Source organism: Oryctolagus cuniculus, chromosome 4 (genome assembly GCF_964237555.1).
Source record: "Oryctolagus cuniculus chromosome 4, mOryCun1.1, whole genome shotgun sequence".
In the NCBI taxonomy this organism is placed as follows: Eukaryota; Metazoa; Chordata; class Mammalia; order Lagomorpha; family Leporidae; genus Oryctolagus; species Oryctolagus cuniculus.
The window spans coordinates 167,220,699-167,241,195 of record NC_091435.1 but is presented as its reverse complement, the minus strand read 5'-3'; the positions used below and the strand labels follow the sequence as shown (position 1 = coordinate 167,241,195).

The 20,497-nt window shown below is 46.3% G+C and overlaps 1 protein-coding gene across 2 annotated transcripts in view; it reads right to left on the bottom strand.

Annotated features, from left to right (window-relative positions):
- Positions 1–17,791, bottom strand: part of TGFBR2 (transforming growth factor beta receptor 2) — an 88,548-nt gene extending 70,757 nt beyond the window's left edge. Inside the window, exon 1 of one of the 2 annotated variants that reach the window (XM_070071692.1) lies at positions 17,637–17,791. Coding sequence is in view for 1 of the 2 variants with exons in the window: in NM_001177748.1 (NP_001171219.1) it covers positions 17,265–17,358 (94 nt within the window). In the remaining variant the exon portion in view is untranslated. 2 annotated transcript variants of the gene reach the window in all.
- Positions 17,792–20,497: the final 2,706 nt, after the last annotated feature.

The following is a 20,497-nucleotide window of genomic DNA, read 5'->3' as shown; positions in this document are numbered from 1 at the left end:
AGTGGAATTAAAATCAACACATGGGGGATTTTAAGCCTGGCAAATGGTATTTCTTTGCAGTGGGACATCAAGTCAGTCGCCCGATCTCTCTGTAACGTAGCTGGGAGAAGCTACATCAGTGCTTCTCAACTCAGGTATCACACCAGAAACATCTGGGGATCTTTCAAAACAATACTGAAGCTGGAGCCTGCCCCCAGGGCAATGAATCAGAACTTCTAAGGGTTTGGCTCAACTTTTTTGAAAAGTTCTCAGATGATTCAAATGTGCAGCTATGACTGAAAACATCAACAGAGTTCAGGAAAGGACTTATTCTATGAGGAGTGGAAAACTCAATAGGAAAAAAAAAATAGCTGTCAGAGATAGAACTTCTGGACAGGGTGGACAAGCCTCCAAGTGATTCTTTCCAGTTTTGCTAGGAACATTGTAAACTGCAGTGTAACAGAATTTTACTAAGAAATACACACAGGTACAGTGAAGCCCAACCCAAACAGCTTTCTAATAACATTGTGGAACGAGGCAGGGATCAGCAGCCTAACTGGCTGCAAGACAGGTGGTTGCCTCGGTATAAATTCTGCCTGGAAGAACATTTGTAGACAAACTTTTGAAAACAGATTTCTCAAGTTCCTATCTGTTTAAAGGGTGGAAATCCTGTGTCAATTGCCAAGGGAACAATAAGTTTAAAGGAAGATCTATTTGAAACATCTGAGGAGCAGGTTTCCCAAGAACGCTGTAGTTCTGATGTGTTTTGCTCTCATAAGACAGCAGGAACGTGAGAAAGCCCATCTCCCTCAGATAAAATCTGGCCAAACAGCTAGGAAGGGAAACAGGGACTGAGATCAGTGTTAGCAGCTATCAATAAGTCCTTCCTTCTGAAGATCACGTCAGACAGAACAAGATAAATCCTAAGTCAATAGAATCTTCTAATTTAGTGTCTTTTCCTATTTCTGTGGCATTTGTAATGCCATCAAATAAATACACGCTGAGCTCCATCCACACACCAAGTCTAAAGAAGAACCATTTCTGAAATGTTCAAAGTATTTTCCTGGCACAGTGATGTTTGCCTCATCTCGAGTGACTGTGTAAAAGTGTTACATAAACAGTACAATTCTGGAAGATTTACTATAGAATCTCTTTTTAAAATGAACTACATAGGTGTGTGTCACAGTGGGTTAAGCCACCATCTGGGACAACCCTATCCCATATTGGAGTGCTGGTTTGGCGACTCTGCATCTGAACCAGCTCCATTCGAATGTCACCCTGAGAGGCAACAGATGATGGCCCAAGTGCTTGTGTCCCTGCCACTCACAAGGGAGATCCACATGGAGTCCCAGGCTTCTGGCTTTGGCCTGGTGCAGCTCTGGCTGTTGACTACATTTGGGGGAGTCAATGAGCAGAAAGAATATCTCTCTCTCTCTCTGCCTCTCTGTTGTTCTGCCTTTGAAATAAACATAAATAAATAAATAAATATTTAAAAAATCAAATTGTTGGGGTTTTTGTTGTGATACAGGGGTTAAACTATTGCCCCGGCATCATCTGTGGGTGTCGATTTGAGTCCCAGCTGCTCCATTTCTGATCCAGCTCCCTGCTAATGCACTTGGAAAAGGAACAGAATGTGGCCCAAGTCCTTGAGCCCCTGCACCCCATGGGAGACCTGGAAGAAGCTCTGGACTCTTGGATTTGGCCTGGCTCAGCCCCGGTTGTTGTGGCCATTTGGGGAGTTAACCAGCAAATGGAAGATCTCTCTGTGGGTCTTTATCTCTGTAACTCTGACTTTCAAATAAATAGAAAATCCTTTCTTGATAGTGTGGGAATAACAACATATAGGACACACTGTGGAAAGCAGGAGCCCACACCAGCTTGGTAAGCTGGAAAATGCAATGCAGTTCCTTCAACAGGTCCTCTGCCAATGCCATAGTCACACAGCTAAGTTTGCTACTCTTCAATGGGTCACTTCTTTTCTATAAAACAATCTGACAAAATATTCGTATCTGTGTGGCTTGGGTTCTGCCCATCAAACAGGCTTGCCTTGGTTTCCTTCTAGCACCTGACCTCCGTCTATATGATGCTGAAGTGCTGTTTCCGTGGAAAGACAGCCCTTAGCCTCATCATGCTGGGCATCTTCACGCTCTGAGGAACAGCCAAACCATAGCACAAGAACAACTGGCAGGACCCTTTATAAGTGGCAGCCTTCGCCTACCGGCAACAGTGACAGAACCCTCAAGAAGCCAGACCACATGGTGCTTCAAAGAAAAGCTGTCCCCACAAGAAAAGGGGAAAAGGAAAATGACTCATTATAGAGCTTGAACTCTAGTAAGACGGGTGGACTAAACTGTCCAAGAAGAGTGACTTGAAAGAGGAAATTCTCCAGTCTAAGCTAAATAGGGTTTCCAACGCTCAAGGCAAGGATGTGACTTCTGATGTCAGCCCTTCCACTGCCTCTTCCCCAATTTAGCTCTGAAAACACGAGGGACCACAGACTTTTATCACAGTTTTACTTACAAATTAAGCAGCGAGAGAGCACAGTGACTGAAACTGGTAAAGTGATGAAAAGATAAATTCATGACACTCTACAATGCCTCAGTGGATGGATGGTCCTATTACAGCTCGGATAGATGGCTTCCTCTCTCTGGGCCTCCATTTCCACTTCTGTAAAATGGGCTAGTTATACCCATCTCAGAGGGTTATTTCCGAGATTAAACACGACATGTAAGCAGAGCTGTGTTCCCAATAATAAAGTGCTCTATTTTTAAAAAATAGAGTTACAAAGAGAGAGGTCTGCTGGTTCACTCCCCAAATGGGAGCCTGGAACTCCATCCAGGTCTCCCACATGGGTGGCAGGGGCCTGAGTACCTGGGCCATCTTCTGCTGCTTTCACAGGCATATTAGCAGGGAGCTGAATTGAAAGTGGAGCAGCCAGGACTGGACCTAGCACCCATATAGGATGTCAGCATTGCAGACCAGCACAACGTAAGCTGGGCCACAATGTTGGCCCCATGAAAGACTCTATTAACATAAGGGGCGAAGAAAGATCATTAAACTCCATGTGCTCAATGCATTTTCTTCAATGTTACCAGGTTAGACTTTGTTTTTTCCCATTGCTGCCCTTCCCCCCGTAAGTCTCTACGGTAGTCAGATTATTCAAATCACTTCTCTTTTCTGTTCTCCTCGCATTAGTATGTTTGATATCTGCATTTTATTATTAGTATATCTGATATCTGCATGGACAAGCAAGCAAATAACTATTTTTGTGACTTTTATTTTGTTTGTGATGTTCCCTTTAACAGCTATCGTAACAATGAAAGGCATGACAAATACGCATCAAAAAGGACCCTGAGCAGAAATGGCCACTAAAATCAAAACCTTCTACCGCATCTCGGGTCACCATGGGTGAGATGCACACAAGCCCACAGCAAACTGAGGTTCAAAGGAGCTTCCCCCAATGCTGTCAACAACTACCACCCTGACCTCCTTGTGTTCTTGTAACTTTGAGACACTTCAATTTACAGAGCCCAAGAGCCAGCGTAGCCTCCACGGTCATGTTGAGTACATGGAAAGAACTACACAGAAGTGACGCTGGGTCTGCCAGAATTTCCCAAGCTTTTCAGGGGCCCCCTCCAAAGATTCTCTTGAAGATAAATTTTATTAAAGTACTGATCATAATCAAAACAGCACATTGTATCAGAGGTCAAGTATTGTTTTTCACTTCCTTTCCCAGAACTTCTTAAAGATGAATGTCTGAAGAAAGCTACAGAGATGAACAAAATTGTTCTGGCTTGCGGAATACAATTTAAACAGATATCCAATCCTTAGGCTGTTGTTATGTAAAAGAATTTATACCTACGAGCTTGGCTCATGGTGGGTTAAAGTTAATTGTCCCTGCAGCAGTTATTCAAGAAGTTAACATCGAAATATTAAGAAACTCTTATCCCTTGTGCCCTGAAACACCACGGGCATCTCTTTAATAAACTTGTAACAGGCAACACTCTGAGTTGGTGAAAATGCATTACGAAGCCCCGAATAAATCTAAGTGATTACATAACTGCTACAAACATCTTCACCATCATCATTCAACTCTTGGGAGTTAAATCTTTTCAGTAGCTTTGAAAGCTAACCAGTGGCACATCAAACTCAAAGTACTGAATTTCAACCACTGCTCATCAGCGTCACAGACTATTACATCCCAAGAATATCAAAACCCTTATGTCATCCCCTATTCTCCATAGGTAGAGCAGGACAGGAACTGCTCATCCATGTCTGCATGTACCACAATGAAGTCAATGGTGGCTCCAGGATCCCCAGAGAAGAGAGGTTTGTGGGTGACGACCCGGCTGGCAGGGAGGCACGAGGAGGGCCTGGAAGCCGTGGTTGTACACGAAGCACATGTTCCTAGTGTCTGGACTGCAAGTCCATTCAGGGTGGGCCTGCAGGGAACTGATGGAGACCACTGGCTGAAGGGCTTCAAGACCCTGGGCACTCTCGACACTTAAATGCCCATCTAAGAAAGGCTTCATGTATAAGTCTCCTTACCACCTGTCATTTTAGTTTTTACATTTTTATTTTCATTTTATTTGAAAGGCAGAGAGACAGAGATCTCCCATTTGCTGGTTTGCTCCACAAATGCTTGTAATAGCCAGGGTCAGGCCAGGTCAAAGGCAGGAACCTGGAATTCATTTTGGGCCTCTCACATGGGCGGTGGGGACCCAACTATTTGATCCATCACCTGCCGCCTCCAAGAATGTGCATTATCAAGAAGCTGGAATCCAGAGCTAAGCTGGCACCTGAACCCAGACACGTAACATGCAATGGGGGAATCCCAACTGGCACCTTGATTCTGTGCCAAACGCCACCCCAGCACCTGTCATTTCAACAGAGCTCTCTGCAAAGTGCAGCCAGGGGTCACCTTTGCAATTTGAGATACCTGCCCTTGGGAGGTAGATGGCTGTCTTCGGACCCTCTCCACTGCACCAACACTCCTTTGGCCACCCCTTCTCCAACAATCCCAATGGTGGGAGACAACCCATGATTCATTAAAATGAAAAGCAGTGGGCAAATAGAGGTCCTGAGTCAGACAGGCTGATGGTTTAATGACTTGTTCTAGTTCCTACAGCCATAACGCATTGAGCCCTCTGCAAAAGATTCACACAAAGGATAAATGAATCAAAAGTGGCCTGTGGTGGATGGAAAAACAACAGGCCTTAAAACCCACACAGTGCAGTGCCCCTAAATTCACGGAAGTGTCGACCGCAGACAGAGCAAACCTCACTGTAAAGAGCAACTTACACACAGCCGATCATTCAAGATTTCCCCTGGGCCTAAGTTCTAAACAACTCTACAGGTGGCTGCAGACAAGGAAGCCAAAGACACTCACTCTTGGTGGCAAAAAGCATGCAGTCTAGAAGCAAAAATCTCCACCCCTTGTCTTGGATCCACAGTTTCTTTTGCCTTGAAAAGCAATGGACGGCCAACAGCAACAAGTACAACACACAAACCAACACATGTAGTGAGACGGTGTGCTCAGTGCTAGGACAGAATTAGGACTTATCCTTCAAAGAGATTTCATTCTCGCAAAAGGAGTTAACATATAAACATGGGTGGATTGGTGAACAGGCCCAAGGATTGTGGGAGCCAGGCCAAGTAGAGAGGTTGTGAGCATAAGAAGGGGAATCAGGATGGGATGATAAAGAAAGACCCACTAGAAGAGGTGACACTTGGGACAGGCAGTACTTCCAAGGATGCAGCTGTGGTAGGGAAAGGGAAAATTCGGGGGGCTGCAGAACCATCACAAGTTAGGAGAGTGGAAAGCAAAAGGTTGTATGAGCAAGTCTGGCTCATGTGTAACCAAGGGCATGAGGCCTGACTACGGTGGAATGCAGATAGGAAGAGACTCATCCTGATCAACCCAGTCCTATGTCTCATTTGTGTGCAGGGCGCTGTCTTAGGAGCCAGGAACACTGAAGCCATCTTTGACCTCAAAAAGGAAGGGATTTGACTGCTTAGGATTCATGGAGAGGACCACTGACGGCTTTCTGGCATGGGACACTTGTTCAAAATGATGTCTGGGAGGAGGTACAATGGATGGCTATGCCTGCAGATTGACAAGAAAAGTGACAAATGCTGTCCCTGGGAAGAAGCCAATTAGGAGAGTCTTATAGACAACATAAAACAGAGCTCAGCTTTGTGTAGTGGCAGGAGAGTGGAAGTGTGGCTCAAGAGCAAAAATGAAACCAAATGGCTATGCTTTCTGTGCAACTAGGTAAATAAATGTCTGATAGAGAGATTCCAGATGTTGAGATTTTAAACATATTCTGATGAATAACTTTAGATTTGATGCAACAGGAAATGACATGAGTTATGGGTTGCAACGAAAAGTTTTTCTGCTCTTTTTTGTTATTGCTGTTAATTTGCTGGATGACGTACTTTGTATAGAAGAGAGGGTTATATATTTAAAGAAATGCCAAGGCAGCTCCAGCGTGAATTAAGGCCTACCTGTGTCACAGCAAAAGCCTATTGAGGTAAACACAGCTGACGTTATGAGTTCAGCAGGAAAACCTGATCCTTGAGGTCTGTAGTTCATGGTCAAGGAACAGGCATTCGGTAGATGGAAGACCCATAAAGCAAGCTTTGGTGAAACAGACGGATTAAAAATGACTCATTTAGTAAAGCCACTCGTGGTGCACCCTCTTCTCTGTTAGTTTTAGTGTGCTGGCTACATGCAGTCAGAGTAGGTCTTGTAGCTGAGTTAGACTCAAAATACTCAGGAAACGAAGCTCAACTCCCCTGGGAACCTCATCGTCTTTGCTACAGACAAGCTCGAGGTGACACGCTAAAATCACCACAGATCACTTGCCTCCTCCTTGGAAAATGCTTTAATGCTAGGAAAGCAGTGTTTCTTCCCCAACAAGGTGTCCAGGAATCAGCCAGGGATCTTGTGCAAATGCAGATTTCGGGGGCAGGAGGTGCAAGGAGGAGCCCAACGTTCAGCACTTTCAAGGCTGCTGCTGCTGATGGCACCAGGCCCTTCCTACGATCAGCAAGATTCAAGACCATCTGGAGTGGCTGTCATTGGTTAGATGGTGACAAGCCATCGTGTTGGGGGTCAGCATGCTTGAGCTCAGGATGGGGGACCTAAGTGCAAATTATAACGTGACTGTTTAGAGAGTGATGAAGTTCCTGAGGGACTCAGAAAGTAGAACAAACAAGGCCACAGCTGGAGGTGATGGGAGAAAGAGCAGCAAAGGAAAGCACTGGCCCTTTGTTCATTTGTGGAAGAGACGGGTGATAAGAGAGGTAATATGAACTAGACCAGAAGCTCATGCTACTGGTAGAAATTATAGAAATAGAAGAGTGCCAAGGTTGCTAGGAGTTATTCTATTATAATGCAACTTAAGAGATTCTAGAATAGTGAGTACAAAAGATGTCACCATTGTTTTTTTCTCTTTTCTCATAAAAGGGGATTTCAGAAAGTTCACGCAAACTTGAATTTAGTGCAAAAAAAAAAACCCTGAAATTCATCTATAATCTTTTCATAATACACATTTTTCCATGAAGTTTTTTAAGACACTCTCGTAGACATGGATTTCAAATATTTTTAACCAAAAATAAATTTAACTTTTAAATCCATTTTTTTGTAAAATTTTTGAAGTCTCCCCGTATTAGAAGGACAAATGGTAAAAATGGTCCGTTTTTGCATAGTGCTATGGGCTGTAGAGAATAAAACAAAAAAAGCAATGGATAGTAAGACTGCCACTCCGAAAAGAAGAGTTGAACAATTCCTACTCTGCACTAACAGGTATCTGCAAACTACAGAAATGCAATTATGGCACTCAGTAAGAGCTCCTTAGCCTAAAACAGCCATCTGAAAACTGACAATCTGTAGCAAATTCTGTCTTTTCGGGGAATATTTTAAGAAAACTGGTGGAAAAGTCATTGGAAGGCAACAGAACACTAATTATATCCAGACAAGTTTTCTCTTTTCCAAAAAAAAAAAAAACCCACAGAATGTCCTTTGGGTTTTTATTTCTCCTACACACAGCAAAGCTTTTCAAAAATTCTCTACCTTAAGAAAAACCTTGACAGGCACTTGCACCATTTCAGAGGAAGGGGATCATGAAAACACATAATTAACCAAAGAGAAATGCTACTACCGCCAAAACCAAGCAAGACCTGTCTTTAGCCAGAAGGGGCGAGCCGAGCTGAAATAAACAGGGTTTTTGGTGAGGATCTATGCTCCTATACCGAGAGTATACGAAATTTTCAAAATAACTACAGCTTCTTTTTCTCTTTTTAGTAGTAGTCATCTCTAACAACCCCCTAGCAGATGTTTTCAGTATTTGTCAGTTCCTACCTGCTATGACTTTTGGACAGTTTTCCACCTTCATTAGTTAAGAATCATGTAAACGTTTTCTAAATCAACTTCAATGATTTTCTCTACTAACACAGGGAATGAAAACTTTTAGTACAGAAAAAAAAAAAAACCACAAAGATTCCATCTAGTCCAATTCTTGTCGTTTTTACACAAACCATTAAGTGAGACTTAGGGGACCAAGGACATAGCCTGGTCGACCAGACACCAGGTTCCAGGTACCTGAAGCTAAGGGTCAGCTCTCGGTTACCTTTCATTCAAAATCTAGGTTTTGTGATAATTACATATTTACAGCTTCTTCTCTACTTGGCAGTGGGCTCTCAAGTAGGAAAAATGATGAAGGGTTTAGCTAAACCTGGGGGACAGCTTTGGTGCGGTGACGTAACAACGCAGACTTCAGTCTCCATCTGCCGTGGCGGGAAGGAGGAGGAAGCATTTTTCATTTATTTCCCAAACCAACAATCAAATCCCACTGTTAGGCATAGACTGGGGTCCGGAAGAAGATGGAGCTTGTGAGTTTCAGGGGCACTCTTTGGGAGAGAGAAAATTAAGAATGGAAATGTACATATGAAAATGAGTATTTAGGATTAAAATGGTATCTTATAAATTACAGTTTTTTTATGTTTTCTTTTTTTTTACTTTTTTTTATTTAATGAGCATAAATTTCCAAAGTACAGCTTATGGATTACAATAACTTCCTCCCCCCCGTAACTTCCCTCCCACCCACAACGCTCCCCTCTCCCTCTCCCTCTCCCTCTCCCCTTCCCCTTCACATCACGATTAATTTTCAATTTTCTTTATATACAGAAGATCAATTTAGCATATATTAAGTAAAGATTTCCACATTTTGCTCCTCAAATACCACAAATAAAAACTGGGGGAAAAAAAGCTATTGTTATCCATTAACTGCTCGGCATACCTCTGATAGTTTACCATAATTTTTGATTGCATTATTTTTGATCACCTCTTTACGTGGCATTTTACGATAGTATCTAGTAGGAAAATTGAAAAATAATTCAGCTTTTCCTCTACAATTGATGAGAATTTCTTTTAATTTGCTGAACAATTGGACAAGATTTTTTTCCCTTCATAACTCATTACAGATAATGTCACATACATTTTTTTCAATTTGCCTCCAAATCTGGGGGAATGTCTATACTTTTATACATGAGCTGTAGGATTCAGGGCATTGCAAGATTTCTGAACTAGTGTTTGACTTGAGGCTTGTTAATTGCATTGCCAAGGCCTCCCTGGGGCCAGACGATGGGCCTATCCTAGGGAGGAGCCTTGAAGAGCAAGTTCTATGCAGTTCATGGTATGATCTAGGCTAACGTCCATATCTCTGCCATGTGAGATGCAGTCTTGAACTCCTCCAAACCTTGCAGATAAACTGTCTGTTTCACTTCAAGTGCTTAAGCTCCCCGAAGGCATAACCGCTCCAAGACGCAGCCAAGGTTGTATCACTTGATGTATATTTTATTTTCTCACCAAGTCACAAGACAGGCTTGATGTTCAACCTGCTGGTCTGTGAATCAAGCATTATTTTATTTTGCCGAGGAAATTAAATGAGATAATATATGACAAATACTCAATCACTGGGAAATTCAGCTATTATCATTGTTTCTCTTAAACCCTGGAGTCTTGCAGCACCCTTGGTATAATACAATAGACAAGTGGTCTATTTCAATTGAGGCAGCCTAGTCTCAGTAAATGCACAGCTTACTAATTAGGCATCTAGGTCCCCAAAACAGTTGGTTTCAACCCCATTGTAATGATTTGTAATGGGGTAGTCTTGGGCAAATGTCTTCCTCTCTGGAGGACTTACAGAGAACACTGTAAAACCTACCTCCTAGAATTGTTCTAAGGATTAAATAATACACACCAAGTGTTCAGTATGATCCAGGCAGTAGCAATATCTCGGTATGTGGCAGCTGCTATCAATGTTGGGAAACTTGTCCAGCAATTCTCTGAAGAAAAATGACCAGGGTCCTAAGGCTAATTTGATTTCTCTATATAAAAAAGTTTTGCAAAGTTTGGGGGTGATGGGTAGACATCCACAAAGCAGTTGTAAGACACAATCAATGAATCTCTGGAATGATTTATAGCTTTCAGAGATAAAGGCATACTGTGGCCCATGCTGAATATGCACACTTGACCCTGGATTTTTCTTGCCTTTGAACAGCACTGGAGGGCTTTTGACTTCTCCAAACTGACCTGCTGTTCTTGCCTTTTTTGTTTTTTTAAGGAAGCTTAAGAAGGCCAGGGATTGCTGAAATGAAATATTTATAATAGGAACAAAGCACTCTGATTAAGCTGCACCTTGCTCCAGTGGTTGCAAGACACAGAGGAAATGCAACTAAGGCAGTGGAAAATCTCAAAAAAATTATAATGTGTAAGTGAAAAAGCAGATAGAACAAGTCAGGTGGGTAGAGCTAAAGTTCCCTTAAAAGAAACCACAAACTATGAAGAACTGAATTTCTCAAAGGATATCCAACACTACAGTTAGGGGGAAAACTCTTTGCTTTTTCATTAATGAACAATGCCCTCTACAACAGAGAGAACAGATTACAATGAACAAAAAATCCAATTCCTGTTCCACACCCCACAGAAGCACAGCGCTGATGCCTGACCCACCCTTGACACTGGAAGGTCCAGGGCAAAAGTAAACAGAGGACCACACAACATAGGTCAAATGTTTATGGCTGTAAGTCAGCTGGCAAACTTACTCAGTAAAACAGGTTTTATTCTTCTACCTTGACTCACAAATCTAAGTTCCCAACATCTTGGAAGATCGGGGAATCTTTAGGACTCTCAGGATATTCAAAATCCTTCCTCGGGATTGTGTGGTGTAAAGCGCTGAGCTGAACTCTCATCAGCAAACTGCCTTCCTCCTTTTGCATCACTTCTCCATTCTGCATGAAGCGGACACTGTGAGACGTGTATGCATGGGCAACCAAGCATGTGCGCTCTCTCTCTCTTTCACACACACACACACACACACGTATGCACACAGATGCAGAGCTGTCCCTCAAGCTCAGGTGCACCAAAGTCTTTGTAGGCTACAGACACTAGTTTACAGTCATCTAGGCAGGGAAATCGAGGTACCTAGGCACCCAAAGCAGGGTCTAAGAAAGGGGACACGACAGTGAATGGGACCCCCAGGAGTCTTCTCACCCCACGCATGTGGCCTTGGCTAGAGAACAGCAAGAGCACAATACCCCCCAAATCCCAGGACACAGGGCCCTTCTGCCCATACACTAGGGCCTATCTCTCGGTCGGAGAGCTGAAAAAATATTGGAGGAAAACACTCCATCAGAAAGGGAAAAAATGAAGTGGGGGGTAGAGCTGCATATCTTGACTTTGCCCAGCTAGATTCCCACCAGCTAAATCCCTCCTAATTATTTATAACCTCCACCCTATAAACAAAACACAGATGCTAGGGAACCCTCAAGAGTCTAAGCAGGGTGCAGTAAGTCAACGAAGTCGACAACACCCTAGGGAACAGCTGTTCCGCCCTGGGTGCCAAGACGTAAGAAGCTGATGGCGGCAAGTGAACGGTGGAAGCGGTCCTGCTGCAAATCGGGGCAGGAGACTGCTAACCACCGACATGTTTAAAAATTAGCTGGACCTCAGAAGTCTAATTGTTCCCTTCTTCTTCGTTGGATACACTCAGCTCTTCCGGCCCTCATCTGCACCTGCCTGAGGCCTGTGCACTGATTCTGCTCTTAGGTGCTGGGAATTTGTGGTTGACAACACACGTCTCCGAAAATGGTCCTTGTCCACCTGCTGTCAATGGTCACACTCTGGGTCCCCTGCAGAGGGTCCCACTACCAACAGGCCATCACTAGCCTGGCACCGGTCTGCTTCCCTTGTGTAAAGAAACTCCACCCTGTCTTGATTTTCTATGACACAAGGATGTCAGGAAGAGGCAGATCACGTAAGCAAAGCCAATCAGTTCAATCAGGGGCACTGAACTCACGATGCTAAATGGCAAATTTCCTCTCTCTCAAATACAGTATTTCTGCCCCTCCCTTGCGTCCCTTCCAACACACACACAGACCATGAAAAAGAGGCAAGCAGAACGCGAGACAAGCCCAAAACACCCCCCCAACACACACACACACAAATCTCAAGGGGCCATCTTCCCACTTCCAAAACAGACAATAAAGTCTATCTTGCAAACTTCTGCTTAAAATTATAACAGCCAGCCAGACCCAGTGGCTGGCTGGAGAGAGTTTCTCAAACGTTGGCTCACCCTCCCTCCTCTCTCCCCGACATCTCCCCGAGATGAGCCAATCGGAGGGAGCATGTAGCATTCTCAACCCTCCTGATGCAGGTGCCAGGCAAAGGGGTGGAGTAATCCTTCTCTTGCCTCTGTTGGAAGCAACAAGTACTTGGGAGCGACATTACCAGGAACGGAGGGAGGGGAGAGCGGTGGGAAGCATCCCTGCTGCTCTGCTCGGCACACCTGCTGGGACACTGCCACTCAGCGTCACAAGTCACCTCTGTTGAAACCACGCGGAAAGAGCTGGAGCGCCGGTGCTGGGTTCCGCTTTCACGTGGAACGTGGCTCCTTCAGGCCCACGGCAGCCCGGAAGTGTCTTTCCCTTGCACCTTGCTTTAAACTGTTTTGTTGGTTTGCAGCAGGCCTAAATCATACCCAGGGTGCTCTATGGTAGGCAGTGGCTGCTACAAGGCCACACTTCCTTTGACCAACTCTGCTTCACTGCTTAGAAGCCCAAACAGAAAACTGGATTAAAAAAAAATGCTTAAAGCCTAAATTTAGATGTCAGCACTTCATTTTTTAAATGAAATCTCTTTTCGACAGCTTTCTAGAAGAAACAAGAGAGAGTTCAGTATTTACTGGATGATTCCTGCGGTGAAAACTTCTTAAAAGTTTGACAATGGTTTTGAATGGCCTAGACTCGTTTAAAATTAGAGCTAAAGGAGGCGGGGGAAAACTTCTGGCAACTTTGCATGATGTTTGTCACAAGTTGAAACTTTATTTTTTTCCGAATTTCATGGGAATAGAGGAACCAATTACATAATATAAAAATGGCCAAGCTGCACATTTTGATCGGGACCAAAACAATTTGAACTGAAAGTGAAGATTTTCATCACCAAGACCAAACCCCCAGTTGCTAAGGACTTCGTGGTTTCTAAAAGCCTGGCCTGTTACACTTTGTCCACAGGAAGACGCGGAGGTATAACTCAGCATTTCCGGGGTGCAAACTGAGGCACCAGACAAGGTGGGAGACCCTGAAGACAGAGAATGGAACAAACGGACCTCTTGCCTCTGAAGGTTTCAAGGTCTAAAGTGCAGGGCATCCCACAAAGACACCAGGGGTCTTCAAAAAGTTCATGAAAATGTATATTACAAAAAAGCTGCATGGAATTCAAAAAATGTTTGCACCAAAGTCAACTCACTTTTAAATTCCATTTTTGCACAAACTTTCTAAAGAACTCTCTTGTTATTTCAGTTTGCCACTGTCATCAGCGAAGGAAGTAGCCCTTAGTCCTACCTGGGAGAGTCACAGCAAGTGTCCTTGAGTAGACAACACTAGAATTGCCTTAAAAGCAAAGTGAAAAGGGGCCAGATGGTGGGAGCTCCAGCCAGGTAGCAGCTAAAGGCTTGAACAAAGACGGCAACCCACCTTCTTCACAAGACACACATGCAGGGGGCAGGGCACAGGGGGCTAACCAGGAAAGTGTGGGCCTTGGTGGGATGTGGAGCTGAGTCAGGTGACAGCCAGGTCATGGAGGCCCCCTTGTGAGGCCCAATGGAGGAATTCCCAACAGCAGCTACATTCATCATGCCCATTTTACAGATGAGAGCACTGAGGACTAGTAAACGGGAGGCAGCTTGGGGCCCCAGGATGGTCTGCTCCTAAAGCTTGCGCCCTACATTCTACTCCCAGCCCATCTTCCAAGAAGAGGCTTAGCATGGACACACTGCCTCCACCCTGCTGGCCCTGGAATGGAAAAGGGAACTAAAAGCCCGTCTAAGCAGGGTCTGTAACAAGGCAGGGATAGAAAAGTGAGAATAAATCAATCCAAATAAACATCCAGAGACACGGAGAAGGAATATTCAACACACACACCCTCCCTGTGAAATCAACTGAGAAATGAGGTCAAGCAAAAAAAACATCGGCAGCCAATAACGCTTCCAAGCACACTGCATTAAACTATGAATACTTCTCTCAGCCTGCAACACACAGCCCTGGTTAACTCAGTGAGGGCCAAGATAGGTTCTGTCCTGTTGGTTTGGGATGGTGCTGGCAGGTCCGCCCAATCTGTGTGGCAGAGTGATACTCAACAAATACACATCGTTGGGAAGGAAGAAAAAGCATCCACGAGGCCGCATGACTGATGGGAAAAAAATCATGACAGCTAAATTCGCAGAAATTCAAAAACACCGAAGGGACAGCGAAGCAAAATGCAAACCATGTAGCAGGTCATGGTGACTACAGGGACGCTGAGCCCAGCGGAAGGCGAGGAATCCAAAATGGGGCTCGTATTTTGTATAAACCGTAACGCGGTGAAAATCAGATGTCATTAGAGGAAGTGGTGCAGAGGTTCAAGTGTGCCTTATGGGGAAAAGAGCAAGTAGACCAAACATCAGATTCTGGGCCTGATGATTCTAGTCTCTGGCCCTGACAAATTCAGCACGCCATTCAAGTGGCTCTAGGAATATGCACCCCAGCGACGCTTTTACCATAACCAAGTCCACACCACGAATCTCTGAAAAGTTAAAGTCCTGTTCTTCAGATCTATGAGTCGTCAGACACTCAAAGCTTTCCCCCAAAGAGTGATTTCTTCATTTTGAGCATTTAGGAAGAGTGGTGAATCTACTAAGTCAAACAATATTTCCTACAAAGTTTTCAGCGAAATTTGTTCTTATACTGAAATTCTGTGCCCACATCTATGAAACAAAGGTAGGTTTTTGAAGTGACCTAATAGGTGGCTGTAAACCAACTCTTATATTTTGTCTTACATTAAGATATTTTGTAAATGTTCTCACGGTTTTTTGATTACGTTAGAACAGTCTTGAAACTATTCAGTGGAAAATTAAAATACAAGTGGAATTAAGTTGCTCATCTTCACTCTAGAGCTGTCTGCAGACCTCAACCATCTTTGAAAAATTTAATTTGACCAAATGAATAAAATTCAGAATGATTCCTTCATGCAACCATTTTGAAAGTTCAATTCTATCACCATATGGTATCTCTAGGCTCTGCACAACTGTTCAAAAAACCAAATAAAAAGCCAGCAGGCGTTTAAACTAATTGTTTAAAAGTGTGTGTATAGATGAAATGAAACTGACTCACGGAACTATTGAGTCTGGAATTTGCAAATCATAAATCTTATCCTCGTAAACAAAAGTTAACTAACAAAATCAGGGCCTGCTAATCTTTGTCATCTGAACCAACGTTTCAACGAGGATTTTTTTTTTAATGCAGACAGAAAATTAGCGGTGTTTTAGAAGTTATTAGCAAAATATAACTCAGTTTTTAAGAGTTTGCAGTCAAACCAGAGACGGTGGAACATTCTGTTTTTTCAGTGTAAGAAAGCAGCCAAGAGCAAAGCTTTGTGATTGCATAAACCATAGAATTCATATCTGTGTCAGAAGGTTTTTTTTTTTTTTTTTTGCATGCCACAGGGCTCCTTCTGAGTCCATTAAAAACTCAGATCTCCATGCCACCCTCAGTACGAGCCACACACTCCAAAGCTCCCGGTCTTCCTCCATACTTTGAAATGCACCCTTTAGAGCGTCTTGCCTTTTAGTCTAGACAATTCTACAGGTACGCATGCCTGTGTCACGGGGCAAGTAAAACCCCCTGCCTCTGGGCGAGCTGGTCTTTCATGCACCTTTCCACCAAAATTGATGCGCAGTATCTGCCAGTCACCCAAGGGTGCCGGGGGGGTGGGGGGGCGAGGGTGCAGGCGCTGCTCAGACGTCACAGATGGAGGGGATGTGAGACGATCCAGCTCCCACCACGTCATTTTACAGATGAGAAAACTGAGGCCTGGGAAAGGGACAGGGCTCGCCCAAACCCGAAGCTCCCCGGAGCAGGGCCGCCAGCTGCAGAAGGCTAAGTGCCTCCTAGCTGCAAACATTCCAGCTTCTGACGTCTGGGGGCTTCTGCACTTTCCATAACAAGTCGTTAAGAACCAAATTCCTGCAATTTTTTACCCCCCCCCCCCCTTTAAAAAGCTCCAGAGACAGCGATCAGGTGGGCGGCCCATTTAGGACCCTAGCCACCCCTTGCTCGGCCGGCCCCGAGTGACAACTGCAAAGAAAGGAGTCAGCTCCCTGGAGGCAGGCACGTCTCGCTCCAGGCACCCACGCCTGCACCGGGCAACCCAGCAGGCCTCGTCTACCTGTCCATCTCCAGCGCCCGAAAACTTTCCTTTGCAAATCGCCGCTTCTCCGGCATGCATGCAGGAAACCCGGGGCCAAGAACCGGCCTGGGGCGCGTAGGGGGCGATGGGTGGGAGACGGGCCGTGGGGCCACTTTCAGGCGCTCCAGCCGGGGTTAACCGGCCTCTGGGGGCTGGGGAGGGCTCGGGCAGCCTCGAGGGGCCCGCAGCATCGCCCAGGGCCCAGGTGCGCGGCCTCTGCCCGGCCGCCTCTGGATCACCAACTTCGCAAACTTCCCTTTCCGGGACTGGGGGCTCAGCGGGGCCGCGGCCGGCACAGCGCCTCCCCGGCTCGCACAAAGGGGCCCCCCCCGCGGGCCCCGCGCCCCCTTGCGAACCAACTTTCCCCTCGCTGGGGCTGCGTGGGTGCCGCGCGGGCCACTTTCCCCGTTTCCGCCCCAGCGCGCAGTGCCCGCGGCCGACTGTCAAGCGCAGCGCAGGGGCCCCCGGCGCCCTCGGCGCGGCGCTGGCCGCTACTCACCCGACTTCTGAACGTGCGGCGGGATCGTGCTGGCGATGCGCGTCCACAGGACGAGGTGCAGCGGCCACAGGCCCCGGAGCAGCCCCCGACCCATGGCAGACCCCGCCGCTCGTCATAGACCGAGCCCAGAGCGCAGCGGACGGCGCCTCCCCGGACCACCCCCCACCCCCACCCCGCGCCCTCTCGAGACCCCCGAGCCGCGCGGGCCCCGGCAGATGTGCGGGCCAGATGTGGCGCCGGCCGGCCGGGAGGAGGGGGCCTGCAGCCGGCGGAGGCCCCCGGCGGCCGAGGGGAGCTGCGCAGGAGGCCGGCTCCCGGCCCGAGCGGGTGCGCGCGCGGGGTGTAGTCTGTCCGTGCGCGCGAGTGACTCACTCAACTTCACCCGGCGCTGCGGGGGAAACAGGAAACTCCTCGCAACAGCTGGGCAGGACCTCTCGCCGCCCAGAGCCTCCGCTCTCTCCCTGCTTCCAGTCCTCGCTCGCTCAGGGCCTGCCAATCAGGGCCCCCGGACCAGCTCCTGCGCGGACTTTGGCCGGGTGTGCGCTGCCCCTCGCAGCCCTCCCACGCCGCCCAGGAGTTCCTGGCTCCCGGGCTCTTCCCCGGAGCGAGCCAGGACACGGGCTTCACAAAGTCTGTGCATGCCAGGTGTCTACACCTTCCTCAGCCCACCACCAAGCGCCCCCAGCCCCACCCCGACCACCCCACCGCGTTATTTGGCTTGTTCCTGGGTTTTTGAGAGCCACTCTTTCTAATTGCAAGTGGAGACTCCAAGCAGTCCTGAAAGCCAGTTAGTGAATTCTGAGCGCTTTTCCCCCCTCATTAGTATTGTTCCAGGAAACTTTTGTGTTCGCTGTGAGTACCAGCGTGCCTGTGCCATCACCCTGTGCGATGTGTGTCGCAGTAGATGACATTCAGGCTTGAATGTGCTTGGTGAGCACCCGGGGGGCTTGCTAAGGTGTGGATCCCGATTCAGAAGGAAATTCTGCTTTTCCACCCCTGTACTGCCCCTCATTTTGAGCCATCTCTCTCTGCAGGTGGGTGGTGGATAATTGTGAATGATCACTCATCACAGAGCGACAATGGCGGAGAACGTTATTTTTAAGTTTGGCAGAAAATGTAAAATAAAAGTGGCTTGGGAGTCACCTGAATGGTTCCCTTTGCGCTCCAGGAACGGAGCTGACAGAAGAGAATACTTGGCCTTGGGTGTGTAGAATGCCTAAGAGTGCCAAACAGGACCGTGTCAACGTTCAGATTTCTCTGCTTGCTAGGGCACCCAGGTTTGTCCAAGGCACTGGATTTACATGTTTGGTAGTTAAATGCTCTTAGAAGCCCCCTTCTCTTTCAGTTGTGTGTTGATTGTATCATGGGTCATGGGATCAGCCCAGCCCCAGGTCTCAAAGACATAATGTGTGCAGCCATCTGGTCAACTCTGCCAGCACTTCCTACAAGGAGTTGCTTTACCTGAGGGCGAGATAGTTTGCAGAAGCAGGTGCCAGTTTCGCCAGGAGAAAGGCAAATGCACCCCCACTCCCCCCCACCCCAACACACACCTAGCTCCAAACTCGACCCTGTCAGTCTGCTTGGGGCTGGAACCTGAAGCTTTGATTCTTCCAGCAGCAACGCTGTCTCTGCCTGTGCCCTAGGAACACATCAGGTCCCAAAGTCTCCTGTTCAGGACAGAGGGAGTGCAGCACCATCAGGAGGGCTGAGCATCTTTTTGGCCATCAGAAATCTTGCCAAAGCTGGAGCCACCGCAGCACTGGAGAACGACTGAGGGAGAAATCTTCTCCCCACGGCCTCCTCAGCCACCCAGAATGAGCCACTGCCACCCCCTGGGCAGGAGTCTTCCACCTGCTCTTCCTGCATCAGGGGTCCTTTCATTGAGTTTCTCAAACCTGAAACAGAGTCAGTTTTCTCAATCTGCAAACCCATCTATAACAGCCCTCTCGTTAGTATCATTGAATGGCTGCCCAGCAAACCCATCTATAACAGCCCTCTCATCAGTATCACTGAATGGCTGCCCACTGCTTATGAGACAGAGAGAAGCTAGAAACCGGATCCTCCAGCAGCACTTGAAGCCCCTACCTCTCCTCTACCCTTTCCTGTGGATTTTCCTCCTTGCAGGCAGAGTCCTCTGCATTCCATGAACACGCCTCCTTGTCCTCATGCCCAGGGTGGATTTCCTCTTCTCTCCTCTCACCCAGCCCGTTGCAGCTCTTCCCTGATTGAATCATGACTTCCTTGATAGATGGTCTTCCCCCGACTTTCATAAGTACATCCTTTATTCTAAGTTCTCTTGGCACCACAGGCCCTTCTTTTGGTAGAACTCACTGCAACTCTAATTATTTGTGTCTTTCTTTCATTTCTGTTCCTATCCACCCGCTCAGCTTCAAATTTCCTGAGGGCAGGCATTGTAAATTTCCTTTAACTTACTATTGTAGCCCAGCACCTAACACAGAACAGGTGTTTAATGAATATTTGTGGAATCATTGGATGGCTAAGATAATGAAGAGGCAAAAGACACTAGTACTCAGTTGTCCTAGTTGCTTTACAGCTCTGGAGGAGGCATTCTGTTACCTAATAATTTGAAATATAAACACGAGATTTCAGCAGAGGGTGATGTCAACAATACCTCATTTTCTTAAGAATGGAGAAGTGTGTGGGCTTTTTTTCTTTTCCTAGATTTGCCCAAGTTCCTCTGGACACCATAAATGTCCTTCTCTACTCACCAAAACACCTGAAGCAAACAAATGCCCAATGGATTCCCAAGGCTTTCTTTTCTGTTGGTATCACAAACAGATGTGTTATATGATCGGAGGCCGGGTCCCAGGTACTTGACTCCATGATGGGAAGTTTAAGGTGGTCTTTCTCATCCTACATCACTCATGTTCACTTTAATTTCATGTGCCTTGGCATTTCTAATTTAATCTTCAGTTTTCTATGAAATGGAAGCAAAATACATTACCACTATAATTTTGTGGGTATTCACATAGGAAGTTAAAACACATGCAAAAAGTGGGCCATTTGCAAATAGCGACAATGACAACAACACAAACACACACACACCAAGGACTGTCATATGGAGCCAAACAACTTGACAATTTAATGTTTTCAGTTTTATAGGCTACACACATACAAACAACTGAATGGAATTCACGTGTGGGTGATTTAAGCTCTGCATTTCTCAGTTGTAATGCAGGAAGAACTTCCACCACCCTGAACTTTGTGCAGCT